The following is a 15765-nucleotide window of genomic DNA, read 5'->3' as shown; positions in this document are numbered from 1 at the left end:
GAAAAAGGTGACCCTGCTCAGCCTCTTCCTTACTGCCCTTATGCAGTCAAGGCCCTTGCCATGCATACTGAGGCTCTTTGTCAATCCTCTGGACAGTTACGCAAATGCCTTGATATATCTACAGATTAAAATAGAACCCCCAAAACAGGAACCGTACCCCACCATTTCCCAAACACAAGTCAGCCAGCAACCCCTCCTAAACATACCTCTAGTACGTGAATTCCAAGCACTTCACATCTAGAAGGCTGCAACGTCTAAAGACTCTACAGCCAGCCAAACCGCAGGCAAAAGCTCCAGAAATATAACAAAGTGTCCCTCACCCTGAAAAAGACTCCACCTTACCTGCCTACTGCTGCTCTTTTCAGATACATGCTTGCAAAGGGAGCTTCCAGGATCCAGTTGATATATGCCCCAGGCTCATATATGGCCCGCCCACCACCCAAACCCAATCACCTGGAAAGGGGAGGAGCAAAAAACAACCAAGTAGACAGACAGCAGGACAAGCACCAGCTGTGGTTTTTCTATTTTTTTTTTTCCAATCTGGTTTTCAGCTCAACACCATGCAGAGGGCAGACAAGAGAACTGGGGTGTTTCTAGAAGCAACAATCCCCAGGCTTTTGCTTCAGCTTTCAATATTGAAAGCTTCTCTCCTCTACAACCCCTTTCTCAGGAACCAGGCAGCATTCAAGTGACCTGCTTTGCTCCGATTCTAAAGACTATCACAGTCCACCTTGCCTGTGGCACCTGATAAACAGAAGAGAAAGCAACCACAGCAGCAAAAGCCACAGCACCCGTAGGTCAGTTACTCTCATCCCCTCCTTTACCTCAGCAGCTTACCTACCCCACAGAGCAGATGCTTCCATCTGGTCTCTTTAGCCACTTACAGCACCTCGAAAAGGCAAACTGGAATTTTACTCTATTTGATGTAGTAAAGTAACTGCAGTGACAACCGCACCCCAAAAGCAACTGCTGCATCTCTTCATCGCCCACCAGAGTCACTCCAGAGGCAGCTCGGGTCATGACATTCCGTATCGCACACTGCGTTTCCGCCTGAACAAAGAAAAACACAGAAGATAAAACATTCAGCTGCCAGCATTAGCACCCATCCCTCAACAACAGAAGTGACTCCATATTTCATTTTATCCTTTTAAAACAGCAGTCCACTTGCCTCTGTACCTGGAAATTAGATCCAAGCTCAAAAGGAGTAGACAGCATCACCCATGCCACCTGGCAACACAAAAGGACCAAATGACCACTGTGCTTGCAAGCAACCACCTGCCACACCACTCCTCTGGCCCAAACAGCCTCACCTCAGACCCTCAGAGGGAAGCACCTGAACGTCTTTCCTTTGCTTCCGATAAGGGATGACCTCGCTGACAACACTCTCACCTTCCCTCACTGCTCCGTGACATGGGGATTTCCCTGTCCAAGACTGCACTAGGCACCCGCAGAGACAAGAGAAAAGCACACCCTGAGGTGAAGGGAATGACGACACAGACTCCAACATAGTCGAGAAATGGAGACCCTTTATTGTCCCAATGCCAGATCTTATATAGTTTTTCTGAGCCCCTACACACGCTGCACATGGCTGGCAAACAGTTACAGACTTCTGATTGATACATTCCTTTTGATCACACATAGCCTGCTATAGGCCCGTCCGAGCCTAACAACTCCTCCTTACTGGTTCCCACTTTCTCTTATTCTAGCCTGGTTACCACTCTATGCCTCTGAGGAACCCTAACCGTAACCCTAACCCTAACCCTAACCCTAACCCAACCCTAACCCTAATACTAACCCTAACCCTAACCCTAACCCTAACCCTAACCCTAACCCTAACCCTAACCCTAACCCTAACCCTAACCCTAACCCTAACCTAACCCTACCTAACCCTAACCCTAACCCTAACCCTAACCCTAACCCTAACCCTAACCCTAACCCTAACCCTAACCCTAACCCTAACCCTAACCCTAACCCTAACCCTAACCCTAACCCTAATCCAATATGGCCTCCCGACTCTCAATGTCCAGGAACTACATCTCCCGGAATGCTCTGGGCACCCAACATGGCCTCCCGGAAGCCCAGTGCCCGAGAACTACATCTCCCGGCATGCTCGGGGCAACCAGCATGGCTTCCCGGAAGTCCTGATCCCGAGAACTACATCTCCCGGCATTCCCCGGACTCCCAACATGGCCGCCCGGTAAGCCGCTTCTCGAGAACTACACCTCCCGATATGCAATGGGACAACATGGCCTCCCGGAAACCCTGTGCCCAAGAACTACATTTCCAGCACTCCCCGGAAAGTTGAGCCTGGCTGCTTGCCGTAGGACGCCATTATTTGCTCTTACATTACTCCTTCCGTTTTGTGTTTATGGAGGTTTTCCCCCGTTTTGGGGGTTTCCCATCAGTTTTGGGTTTTAACCTCTCCATTTCAGGGTTCTTCCCCCACAATTTTGGGGTTCCTTTCCCTAATTTGGGGCTTCGCAGTTTTGGGGTTTCCCCCTCCATTTTGGGGATTCCCCCCCAATTCCAAGCCCCCCACAATTTTGGGGTCCCCCCACCATCCTTTTTTGGCCTGCCACCCTAATATAAAGGTTCTTTCCCCCAGTGTTGGGCTTCTCACCACATTTTGGAGGTTCCTTAATTTGGGCTTCGCCCCCCGAGTTCTGGGGCTTTAACCCCAATTTTGGGGGTCCCCCCCCAATTTTAGAGTCCCCCACCATCTTTTTTGGGTTTCCCCCTAATATTAGAGTTCTTCCACCGGATTTTGGGGGACCCCCACAATTTTGGAGGTCCTTCCCCTAATTTGGGGCTTCGACCCCTCAATTTTGGGGGGGGGCCCACCCTCCTATTTTGGCCTTCCGCCATATATTAGGCCTAACCCCTATCAACGCTCACCCCTAACCCTATCTAAGGCCCCCACCTATCTAATCCTGACCCCTGAACCTAACCCTAAAAACCCTAGAAACCCTTACAGCCCTAACCCAATAAAATTGAACACACTAAACCCCTAAAGACCTATGCCTAAAATCCCTAACCCAAAAAATTAAGACCCTCAAAACCCTAACCCTGGAGACCTTAACCTGAAAAAAAAAAATTAAAACCTTAAAACCCTAACCCTAAATACCTGACCACAAATAAAACCCTAAGACCCTAACCCTAAAAACCCTTTCAACACTAAAGCCCAAAAAACTCTAAAGCCCTAACACACTAACCCCCAAACCCTATTACAATTCCAGCCCTAACCACCTTAAAATCCTAACCCTAAACCCTGAAAACCCTAACCCTGGAACCCAACCCTAGTGCCTTAGCCCTAAAACCTTAAAACCCTAACACCTTGTTAGAAACACTCTGTAACCAATAACACAGGCTCAGGCAAGGATCTCAATGAAGTAGCATTTTTATTCACGATTGCAACGGCAGGCATCCCACAAGCCACCGACTAGTTCCCGCCACCTACTAGGTCCCGCTGCGGGGTCACCGGGTAGGTCCCTCTGGGGGCGGACGGGGGCCCGCCGGGGGTCACCAGGGTGGGTCCTCTGGGGCGGACGGGGGCCCGCCGGGGGTCACCGGGGTGGGTTCCTCGGGGCGCCCGGGGGCCGACGGGGGTCACGGGTGGATCCTCCAGGGTGCCCCGGGAGCCTGCTGGGGGTCACCAGTGTGGGTCCTCCGGGGCGCCGGGCGGTCCGCGGGGGTCACCGGGGTGGGTCCTCCGGGGCGGACCGGGGCCATCGGGGCTTACCGGGCTGGTCCAACGGTCGCGACCCGGAGTGATTACACTGTGATTTACTTACACTGTGATTTACTACACTGTGATTTCCACCCAATTGCTCTAAGGAGTGTGGTTGTCTGCATTTTACAAGTTTGTCTGTTAAGCTTCTTACGCTGCAAGCATATCTCAATACCACCTTCCTTCCCTCTAAATGATGTAACTCTGTGCAAAAACATTTTATTCCCACAACCTTGATCCCCTTACCCGAAAATCCTTATTCCCTTTACCCTTAACAACTCTAACACAACCTAACCCTTCACATCAACTCCCATCGCTAATGACACTGGACTAATGATCCAAACCCCAAACTGCCCCTAACCCCAGACAGCCAACAAAGAAACAAGCACAAGCTGAAAACTACAGAAAGGCAAAACCCTGGATACAGGCTCCAAATCACAAACACGCGACCAAAACGCTACAGAAAACCCCAGACACAGGCCCCCAAGCACTACAGCTAGGCCCCAAAAGCCTAAACGTATGCCAAAAAAAGTATTAATGCAGGTGCCAAATGCTACAGACAGGCCCAAAAGCGCAGGCCCCCAGAGGAGGAGGAGAACGGCGGTGAGAGTATTGTATCCCATATTGCCCCAGAGGACAACCCCCGGTGACAGTATTTGAGAACTTACATGGTCCCAGTGTAGAGCTCCTGGTGACAGGACCTGTGGAACACCCTCCCAAGTGCCCAGGCGACCACCCCCGGTGACAGTGTAGGCACTCCCGGATGCCTCAGTGCCCAGCCTCTGGTGACCTCTGGCCGTAAAGGGGGTGCTCCGATGGAAAACTGCCTGGTGACATCCTTTGGGACACCCAGGTGCCCCGGAGGACAACTGCTGTGACACTATATCAGGCGCCTCGGAGGACACATGCCGGTGACCCCCGACGGGTCGCCCGGGCGCCCCAGAGGACCCACAACGGTGACCCCACAGCGGGGCCACAGGCACCGCGGAGGACCCATCCGATGACAACGACACGCCGCTGGGCTCCCCGGACAACCCACCCCGGTGACCCCCCGGTGGACCCCCTGTCACCCCAGAGGACCAACCCCGGTTACCCCCAGTGGGCACTCGGGCGCCCCGGAGGAACCACCCCGGTGACTCCCGGCGGGCCCTCAGGGGCCCCGGAGGAACCACCCCGGTGACCCCCGGCGGGCCACATGGGCTCCCCTGGAGGACCCATTTGGTGGCCCCCAGCGGAATCCAGGCGCCATGGAGGACCCACTCCGGTGACCCCCGGCGGACCACTGTGCGCCCTGGAGGACCCGCCCCGGTGACCCCCGGCAGGCCCCTGGGCGTCCCACAGGACCCACCCCGGTGACCCCCAGCGGGCCCTGGGGCGCCTCGGCGGACCCAGCCCGGTGACCCCCAGCAGCGCCCCCGGGCACCCCGGAGGACAAATCCCGGTGACCCTCGACGGGCCACCGGGCGCCATGGAGGACCCACCCCGGTGACCCCCAACGGGCCCCCTGGCGCCCCGGAGGACCTCCCGGGACCCCCGGCAGGTGCACGGGCGCCCCGGAGGAGCCTCCCCGCTCACCCCCATCAGGTGCACGGGCGCCCCGGAGGACCCACCCCAGTCACCCTCAGCAGGTGCATGGGCGCCCGTAGGACCCACCCTGGTGACCCTTGACGGGCCCCTGGGCGCCCCGGAGGACCCCACCCAAGTGACGCCTGGCATACCCCCGGGCACCCTGGAGGACCCACCCCAGTGACCCCGGGCGGAACCCCTGCGGCCCCGGAGGACCCTCCCGGTGACTTCTGGCGGACCCCCAGGCAGCCCGGAGGACCCACCCCCGGTGACTCCAAACGGGCACCCTGGAGGAGCCACCCCGGTGACGCCCGCATGCCCCAGGGCGACCCGGATGACCCACACCCGTGATCCCAAATGGGTCCCCGGGAGCCCCGGAGGACCCACCCCGGTGACCCCCGGCAGGCCCCCTGGGCGCCCCCACAGGACCCACCCCGGTGACCCCCAGCGGGCCCTGGGCGCCCCGGTGGACCCCAGCCCAGTGACCCCCCAGCAGGCCCCCGGGCACCCCGGAGGACCCACCCTGGTGACCCCACAGCAGGTCCCCGGTCTCCCCGGAGGGACTCACCACGGTGACCCCCGGCGGGCGTTCGGGCACCCTGGAGGACCCACCCCAGTGACCCCCAGGGGGCCACCGGGGACCCCGGAGGACCCACCCCGGTGACCCCCGATGGGCACCCGGGCGCCCCGGAGGACCCACCCCTGTTTCCCCCCGGTATACCCATGGGCGCCACGGAGGAGCCGCCCTGGTGACCCCGACGAGCCCCAGGAGTCCCAGACTGGTGACCCCCGACGAGCCCGCACGCCCCCCGGAGGACCACCCCGGTGACCCCGATGGGCACCCGGGCGCCCCGGAGGACCCACCCCGGTGACCATCCGCGGGCCCCCAGGTGCCTCGGAGGACCCACCCCTGTTTCCCCCCGGTATACCCATGGGCGCCACGGAGGAGCCGCCCTGGTGACCCCAGGTGTGCCTTAGGGCGCCCCCGAGGACCCACCCCGGTGACCACCGACGGGCCCCCGGGTGCCCCGGAGGACTCACCCTGGTGACGCCTGGCATACCCCACGCCGCTGCGAAGAACCCACCCTGGTGACACCCAGGGGCGCACGGGCGCCCCGGAGGACCCACCCCAGTGACCCCCAGCAGGCCCCTGGGCACCCCTGGAGGACACATCCCGGTGACCCAAAACGGGCCCACGGGCGCACCCGGAGGACCGACCCCGGTGACCCCTGGCAGGTTCACGGGCGCCCCGGAGGACCCACCCCCGGTAACCCCCGGCGGGACCCAGTCCCCCCTTGGTGGACCCACCCGGTGACCGCCGGCGGTCCCCAGGGGCCCCAGAGGACCCATCCCGGTGACCCCCGACGGGGCCCCGGTTGCCCCGGAGGACACACCCAGTGACCCCCGGGGGACTCCCGGTCGCCCCGGAGGACCAACCCGGGTGAACCCCACGGGCCCCCGGGCGCCCGGAGGACCCACCCTGGTGACCTCCGGCGGGCCTCAGGGCGCCCTGGGGGACCCACCCCCACGACCCCTGGCCGGCCTGGGGACCCCCTGGACACCTTGGGGGCCACGGTGGACCTACCCCGGTGACGCCGATGAGCCCCCAACGTGCCCCCAGAGGACCCACCCCCGTAATCCCCGACGGCTGCCCGGGCGCCCCGAAGGACCAACCCGGTGACGCACGCATACCGCCGGGCGCCCAGAGGACCCAGCCCGGTGACCCCCGGTGGCCCCCGGGCGCTTTGGAGGATCCACCCCGGTGACCCACGGCAGATTCCCGGGGGCACCTGGAGAACGCACCCCCGTGACCCCCGGCAGGTGCATGGGCGCCCTGGAGGACCAACCCCGGTGACCCCCGGCAGGCCCCGGGGCGCCCCGAAGGACCCCACCCCGGTGACCAGTGGCGCACCCGCGGGCTCCCCGGAGGACCCACCCTGGTACCCCCGGTGAGCCCCCGGCCACCCCGGAGGACCACCCTGTGACCCCCGGCGGGCCCAAGGGCGCCCCCCCAGAGTATCCACCCCAGTGACGCCCGGCAGACCCGCGATCCCCCTGGAGGACCCACCCCTGGTGACCCCCGGGCGGCTCCTGGCAGACCACACTCCGGTGACCCCCGGCGGGCAACATGGGCTCCCCTGGAGGACCATTCTGGTGGCCCCCAGCGGACATCCAGGCGCCATAGAGGACCCAATCCGGTGACCCCCCGGCAGGTTCAGGGCGCCCCGTAGGGCCCACGCCAGAGACCCACAGCGGGCCCCCGGACACCCTGGAGGAACCATCCGGTGACCCTCAGCGGGTGCACGGGCTCCCCGGAGGACCCATCCTGGTGGCCCCCAGCGGACGTCAGGGCGCCATGGAGGACCACACCCGGTGACCCCTGGCGGGGCCCCCGGGCGCCCGGAGGACTCACCCCAGTAACCCACAGCAGGCCCCCCGGGAGCCGCGGAGAACCCACCCCGGTGACACCCTGAGGACCCCCCGAGCGCCCCGAGGAGGACCCACCCCGGTGACCCCCGGCAGGCCCTCAGGTGCCCCAGAGAACCCACCCCGGTGACCCCCGGCGAGCCCTCGGGCGCCCGGGAGGACCCACCCCCGTGACCCCCGGCCGGCCCCCGGCGCCCCAAAGGACCCACCCCAGTGACCCTGGCGGGCCCCCGGGCGGCCCCCCGGAGGACCCACCCTGGTGACTCCAATTGGGCCACGTGCGCTCCAGTGGACCCACCCCGGTGAACCCCGGCGGACCTCAAGGGCCCCGGAGGGACCCACCCGGGTGACCCCTGGTGGGCCCCCGGGCACCCCGGAGGACCCACCCGGGTGATCACTGGCGGGCCGCTGGGCGGCCCGGAGGACGCACCCTGGCAGGTGCATGGACCCCTGGCAGGGTGCATGGGCGCCCCGGAGGACACCCCCCCCTGTGACCCTCAAAGGGCCCCTGGACCCCCGGAGGACGCACCCCAGTGACCACCGACGGGCCCCCGGGCGCCCTGGAGGACCCACCCCGGTGACCCCCGGCGGGCCCCCGGGTGCCACGGAGGACCCACCCCCGGTCACCCCCGACGAGCCCCCGGGCGCCCCGGGGTACCCACCCCGGTGATCCCCGATGGGCCGCCAGGCGCCCGGATGACCCACCCTGTAACCCCCGAAGAGCACTCGGGCGCCCCGGAGGACCTACGCCGATGACCCCTGGCGGACCCCAGGGCGCCCCGGAGGACCCACCCCGGTGACCCGCGGCGGACCCCCAGGCAGCCCGGAGGACCCACCCCGGTGACCCCCGGCAGGCCCCTGGGCGTCCCACAGGACCACCCCGGTGACCCCCAGCGGGCCCTGGGGCGCCCCGGCGGACCCCCAGCCCCGGTGACCCCAGCAGGCCCCCGGGCACCCCGGAGGACAAATCCCGGTGACCCCTCGGCAGGCCACCGAGGCACCATGGAGGACCCACCCCGGTGACCCCCCGGCAGGTGCACGGGCGCCCCGGAGGACAACCCCGGTGACCCCCAACGGGCCCCCTGGCGCCCCTGGAGGACCTCCCCGGTGACCCCCGGGAGGTGCACGGGCGCCCCGGAGGAGCCTCCCCGGCACCCCCATCAGGTGCACGGGCTGCCCCGGAGACCCACCCGGTCACCCCCAGCAGGTGCATGGGCGCCCCGTAGGACCCACCCTGGTGACCCTTGACGGGCCCCCGGGCGCCCCGGAGGACCCACCCAAGTGACGCCTGGCATACCCCCGGGCACCCTGGAGGACCCACCCCAGTGACCCCGGGCAGAACCCCTGCGCCCCGGAGGACCCTCCCCGGTGACTTCTGGCGGACCCCAGGCAGCCCGGAGGACCCACCCCGGTGACACCCTGCGGACCCCCGGGCGCCCCGGAGGACCCACCCCGGTGACTCCAAACGGGCACCCTGGAGGAGCCACCCCGGTGACGCCCGGCAGGCCCCAGGGCGACCCGGATGACCCACACCCGTGATCCCAAATGGGTCCCCGGGAGCCCCGGAGGACCCACCCCGGTGACCCCCGGCAGGCCCCTGGGCGCCCCACAGGACCCACCCCGGTGACCCCCAGCGGGCCCTGGGGCGCCCCGGCGGACCCAGCCCAGTGACCCCAGCAGGCCCCCGGGCACCCCGGAGGACCCACCCTGGTGACCCACAGCAGGTCCCCGGTCTCCCCGGAGGACTCACCACGGTGACCCCCGGCGGGCGTTCGGGCACCCTGGAGGACCCACCCCAGTGACCCCCCGTGGGCCCCCAGGTGCCTCGGAGGACCCACCCTGTTTCCCCCCAGTATACCCATGGGCGCCACGGAGGAGCCGCCCTGGTGACCCCAGGTGGTGCCTTAGGCACCCACGAGGACCCACCCCGGTGACCACCGACAGGCCCCCGGGTGCCCGGAGGACTCACCCTGGTGACGCCTGGCATACCCCCGGCCGCTGCGAAGAACCCACCCTGGTGACACCCAGCGGGCGCACGGGCGCCCCGGAGGACCCACCCCATGACCCTGGCAGGTTCACGGGCGCCCCGGAGGACCCACCCCGGTGACCCCCGACGGGGCCCCGGTTGCCCCGGAGGACACACCCCAGTGACCCCCGGTGGACTCCCGGTCGCCCCGGAGGACCAACCCGGGTGACCCCCACGGGCCCCCGGGCGCCCCGGAGGACCCACCCCGTGACCCACGGCAGATTCCCGGGGGCACCTGGAGAACGCACCCCCGTGACCCCCGGCGGGTGCATGGGCGCCCTGGAGGACCAACCCCGGTGACCCCCGGCAGGCCCCGGGGCGCCCCGAAGGACCCACCCCGGTGACCAGTAGCGCACCCGCGGCTCCCCGGAGGACCCACCCTGGTTACCCCCGGTGAGCCCCCGGCCACCCCGGAGGACCCACCCTTGTGACCCCCGGCGGGCCCAAGGGCGCCCCAGAGTATCCACCCCAGTGACGCCCGGCAGACCCGCGATCCCCCCCGGAGGACCCACCCTGGTGACCCCCGGCGGACCCCCGGGCGCTCTGGCGGACCCACACCGGTGACCCCTGGCGGGCCGCAAGGCGCCCCGGAGGACCCACCTCTCTGAACCCCGGCGGACCCCTGGGTGCCCCGGAGGACCCTCCCCGGTGACCCCTGGCAGGTTCACGGGCGCCCCGTAGGGCCCACGCCAGAGACCCACAGCGGGCCCCCGGACACCCTGGAGGAACCATCCCGGTGACCCTCAGCGGGTGCACGGGCTCCCCGGAGGACCCATCCTGGTGGCCCCCAGCGGACGTCCGGGCGCCATGGAGGACCCACCCTGGTGAGCCCCGGCAGGCCCTCAGGCGCCCCAAAGAACCCACCCCGGTGACCCCTGGAGGGCCCCCGGGCGCCCCGGAGGACCAACCACTGTGAGCCCCGGCGGGCCTGCAGGCGCCCCGGAGGACCCACCCCGGTGACCCCTGGCGGGCCCCGGGTCGCCCTGGAGGACCCACCTCGGTGACCCCTGGCGGAACCCAGGGCACCGCAGGGGGACCCCCCATGGTCCTCCGGCGGTACCCCAGGCGCCTCGGAAGACCCTCCCAATTACCAGCGGAGGGCCCCAGGTCGCCCCGGAGGACCCAACCCGGTGACCCCCGGCGGACCACCGGGCGCCCCGGAGGACCCACCCCGGTCACTCCTGGCGGGCCCCCGGGCGCCCCGGAGGACCCACCCCGGTGACCCCTGGCGGAACCCAGGGCGCCGCAGGGGACCCCCACCGATGACCCGCGGAGGGCCCCGGGTCGCCCCGGAGACCCACCCCGATGACCCCCGGCGGGCCCCCGGGCGCCCCGGAGGACCCACCCCAGTGTCCCCCGGAGGGCCCCCGGTCGCCCCGGAGGACCCAGCCCGGTAACCACCGGCGGGCCCCCAGTCGCCCTGGAGGACCCACCCTGGTGAACCCCGGCGGAACCCCGGATGCCCCCGAGGACCCATGCTGGTGGCCCCCAGCGGACGTCCGGGCACCATGGAGGACCCACCCTGGTGACCCCCGGCAGGCCCTCAGGCGCCCCAAAGAACCCACCCCGGTGACCCCTGGAGGGCCCCCGGGCGCCCCGGAGGACCAACCACTGTGAGCCCCGGCGGGCCTGCAGGCGCCCCGGAGGACCCACCCCGGTGACCCCTGGCGGGCCCCCGGGTCGCCCTGGAGGACCCACCTCGGTGACCCCTGGCGGAACCCAGGGCACCGCAGGGGAACCCCCCATGGTCCCCCGGCGGTACCCCAGGCGCCTCGGAAGACCCTCCCAATTACCAGCGGTGGGCCCCAGGTTGCCCCGGAGGACCCAACCCGGTGACCCCCGGCGGACCACCGGGCGCCCCGGAGGACCCCACCCGATGAGCCGCGGAGAGCCCAGGGTCGCCCCGGAGGACCCACCCCAGTGACCCCCGACGGGCCCCGGGGCGCCCCAGAGGACCCACCCCAGTCACCGCCGGCGGGCCCCTGGGTCGCCCCGGAGGACCCACCCCGTTTACCCCTGGCGGTACCCCGGGCGCCCCGGAGGACTTATCCCGGTGACCCACGGAGGGCCCCGGGTCGCCCCGGAGGACCCACCCCAGTGACCCCCGACGGGCTGCCATGCGCCCTGGAGGACCCACACCGGTGACCCCTGTTGGACCCCCGGGCTCCAAAGAGGACCCACCCTGGTGACCCCCGGCGGACCTCCAGTCGCCATGGAGGACCCACCCCGGTGACAAACAGCGGGAAAATGGGCTCCTTGGAGGACGCACACCAGTGACCCCCCAACGGGTACACGGGCGCCCCAGAGGACCCATCCCGGAGATCACCGGCACATGCACGGGCGCCCCAGAGGACCCAACCCGGTGACCACCGGCGGAGTCCTATGCTCCCCGGAGGACACACCCCGGTGACCCCCGACGGGTTCCCGGTCACCCCGGAGGACCCACCACGGTGACCCCCGACGGGTTCCCGGGCGCCCCGGAGGACCCCACGGTGACCCCCGGCAGGTGCACGGTCAGCCCAGAGGACCCACACCGGTGACCCACAGCGGGCCCACAGGCTCCCCGGAGGACCAACCCCGGTGAGCACCCCAGAGGACCCACCCCGGCGAATACAGGACTACAGCTCCTTGCAGAGGTCTCAAGCACAGAGACCACAGCCAGAAAAAAACACCCTCAGGTCCACAAAGGCCATGAATGCACAGCAGCCCCAGCAGGGGGAATCACAGACTTATCCTTTACAGCTGAAAAAGGTGACCCTGCTCAGCCTCTTCCTTAGACTGCCCTTATGCAGTCAAGGCCCTTGCCATGCATACTGAGGCTCTTTGTCAATCCTCTGGACAGTTACGCAAATGCCTTGATATATCTACAGATTAAAATAGAACCCCAAAACAGGAACCGTACCCCACCATTTCCCAAACACAAGTCAGCCAGCAACCCCTCCTAAACATACCTCTAGTACGTGAATTCCAAGCACTTCACATCTAGAAGGCTGCAACGTCTAAAGACTCTACAGCCAGCCAAACCGCAGGCAAAAGCTCCAGAAATATAACAAAGTGTCCCTCACCCTGAAAAAGACTCCACCTTACCTGCCTACTGCTGCTCTTTTCAGATACATGCTTGCAAAGGGAGCTTCCAGGATCCAGTTGATATATGCCCCAGGCTCATATATGGCCCCGCCCACCACCCAAACCCAATCACCTGGGAAAGGGGAGGGGCAAAAAACAACCAAGTAGACAGACAGCAGGACAAGCACCAGCTGTGGTTTTCTATTTTTTTTTTCATCTGGTTTTCAGCTCAACACCATGCAGAGAGGCAGACAAGAGAACTGGGGTGTTTCTAGAAGCAACAATCCCCAGGCTTTTGCTTCAGCTTTCAATATTGAAAGCTTCTCTCCTCTACAACCCCTTTCTCAGGAACCAGGCAGCATTCAAGTGACCTGCTTTGCTCCGATTCTAAAGACTATCACAGTCCACCTTGCCTGTGGCACCTGATAAACAGAAGAGAAAGCAACCACAGCAGCAAAAGCCACAGCACCCGTAGGTCAGTTACTCTCATCCCCTCCTTTACCTCAGCAGCTTACCTACCCCACAGAGCAGATGCTTCCATCTGGTCTCTTTAGCCACTTACAGCACCTCGAAAAGGCAAACTGGAATTTTACTCTATTTGATGTAGTAAAGTAACTGCAGTGACAACCGCACCCCAAAAGCAACTGCTGCATCTCTTCATCGCCCACCAGAGTCACTCCAGAGGCAGCTCGGGTCATGACATTCCGTATCGCACACTGCGTTTCCGCCTGAACAAAGAAAAACACAGAAGATAAACATTCAGCTGCCAGCATTAGCACCCATCCCTCAACAACAGAAGTGACTCCATATTTCATTTTATCCTTTTAAAACAGCAGTCCACTTGCCTCTGTACCTGGAAATTAGATCCAAGCTCAAAAGGAGTAGACAGCATCACCCATGCCACCTGGCAACACAAAAGGACAAAATGACCACTGTGCTTGCAAGCAACCACCTGCCACACCACTCCTCTGGCCCAAACAGCCTCACCTCAGACCCTCAGAGGGAAGCACCTGAACATCTTTCCCTTTGCTTCCGATAAGGGATGACCTCGCTGACAACACTCTCACCTTCCCTCACTGCTCCGTGACATGGGGATTTCCCTGTCCAAGACTGCACTAGGCACCCGCAGAGACAAGAGAAAAGCACACCCTGAGGTGAAGGGAATGACGACACAGACTCCAACATAGTCGAGAAATGGAGACCCTTTATTGTCCCAATGCCAGATCTTATATAGTTTTTCTGAGCCCCTACACACGCTGCACATGGCTGGCAAACAGTTACAGACTTCTGATTGATACATTCCTTTTGATCACACATAGCCTGCTATAGGCCCGTCCGAGCCTAACAACTCCTCCTTATTGGTTCCCACTTTCTCTTATTCTAGCCTGGTTACCACTCTATGCCTCTGAGGAACCCTAACCTAACCCTAACCCTAACCCTAACCCTAACCCAACCCTAACCCTAATACTAACCCTAACCCTAACCCTAACCCTAACCCTAACCCTAACCCTAACCCTAACCCTAACCCTAACCCTAACCCTAACCCTAAACCTAACCCTAACCCTAACCCTAACCCTAACCCTAACCCTAACCCTAACCCTAACCCTAACCCTAACCCTAACCCTAACCCTAACCCTAATCCAATATGGCCTCCCGGACTCTCAATGTCCAGGAACTACATCTCCCGGAATGCTCTGGGCACCCAACATGGCCTCCCGGAAGCCCAGTGCCCGAGAACTACATCTCCCGGCATGCTCGGGGCAACCAGCATGGCTTCCCGGAAGTCCTGATCCCGAGAACTACATCTCCCGGCATTCCCCGGACTCCCAACATGGCCGCCCGGTAAGCCGCTTCTCGAGAACTACACCTCCCGATATGCAATGGGAAGACAACATGGCCTCCCGGAAACCCTGTGCCCAAGAACTACATTTCCCAGCACTCCCCGGAAAGTTGAGCCTGGCTGCTTGCCGTAGGACGCCATTATTTGCTCTTACATTACTCCTTCCGTTTTGTGTTTATGGAGGTTTTCCCCCGTTTTGGGGGTTTCCCATCAGTTTTGGGTTTTAACCTCTCCATTTCAGGGTTCTTCCCCACAATTTTGGGGTTCCTTTCCCTAATTTGGGGCTTCGCAGTTTTGGGGTTCCCCCTCCATTTTGGGGATTCCCCCCCAATTCCAAGCCCCCCACAATTTTGGGGTCCCCCACCATCCTTTTTTGGCCTGCCACCCTAATATAAAGGTTCTTTCCCCCAGTGTTGGGCTTCTCACCACATTTTGGAGGTTCCTTAATTTGGGGCTTCGCCCCCCGAGTTCTGGGGCTTTAACCCCAATTTTGGGGGTCCCCCCCAATTTTAGAGTCCCCCACCATCCTTTTTTGGGTTTCCCCCTAATATTAGAGTTCTTCCACCGGATTTTGGGGGACCCCACAATTTGGAGGTTCCTTCCCCTAATTTGGGGCTTCGACCCCTCAATTTTGGGGGGGGGCCCACCCTCCTATTTTGGCCTTCCGCCATAATATTAGGCCTAACCCCTATCAACGCTCACCCCTAACCCTATCTAAGGCCCCCACCTATCTAATCCTGACCCCTGAACCTAACCCTAAAAACCCTAGAAACCCTTACAGCCCTAACCCAATAAAATTGAACACACTAAACCCCTAAAGACCTATGCCTAAAATCCCTAACCCAAAAAATTAAGACCCTCAAAACCCTAACCCTGGAGACCTTAACCTGAAAAAAAAAATTAAAACCTTAAAACCCTAACCCTAAATACCTGACCACAAATAAAACCCTAAGACCCTAACCCTAAAAACCCTTTCAACACTAAAGCCCAAAAAACTCTAAAGCCCTAACACACTAACCCCCAAACCCTATTACAATTCCAGCCCTAACCACCTTAAAATCCTAACCCTAAACCCTGAAAACCCTAACCCTGAACCCAACCCTAGTGCCTTAG

The 15765-nt window shown here is 63.3% G+C and overlaps 1 protein-coding gene across 1 annotated transcript; it reads right to left on the bottom strand.

The window, feature by feature from the left end:
- Positions 1-6490: 6490 nt before the first annotated feature.
- LOC126913687 (collagen alpha-1(VIII) chain-like) lies at positions 6491-11960 on the bottom strand (the record flags this gene model as incomplete). Its single annotated transcript, XM_050716708.1, is given in 6 exon segments — positions 6491-6538; positions 6541-6587; positions 6986-7083; positions 11312-11388; positions 11707-11790; positions 11928-11960. Coding segments are annotated over 6 exon segments (387 nt in total), but the record flags the coding sequence as incomplete, so codon positions are not given.
- Between the last annotated feature and the right edge of the window lie 3805 nt (positions 11961-15765).

The sequence above is a fragment of the Cygnus atratus genome, unplaced genomic scaffold (genome assembly GCF_013377495.2).
Source record: "Cygnus atratus isolate AKBS03 ecotype Queensland, Australia unplaced genomic scaffold, CAtr_DNAZoo_HiC_assembly HiC_scaffold_214, whole genome shotgun sequence".
In the NCBI taxonomy this organism is placed as follows: Eukaryota; Metazoa; Chordata; class Aves; order Anseriformes; family Anatidae; genus Cygnus; species Cygnus atratus.
This window is presented reverse-complemented; position numbering and strand designations above follow the sequence as displayed.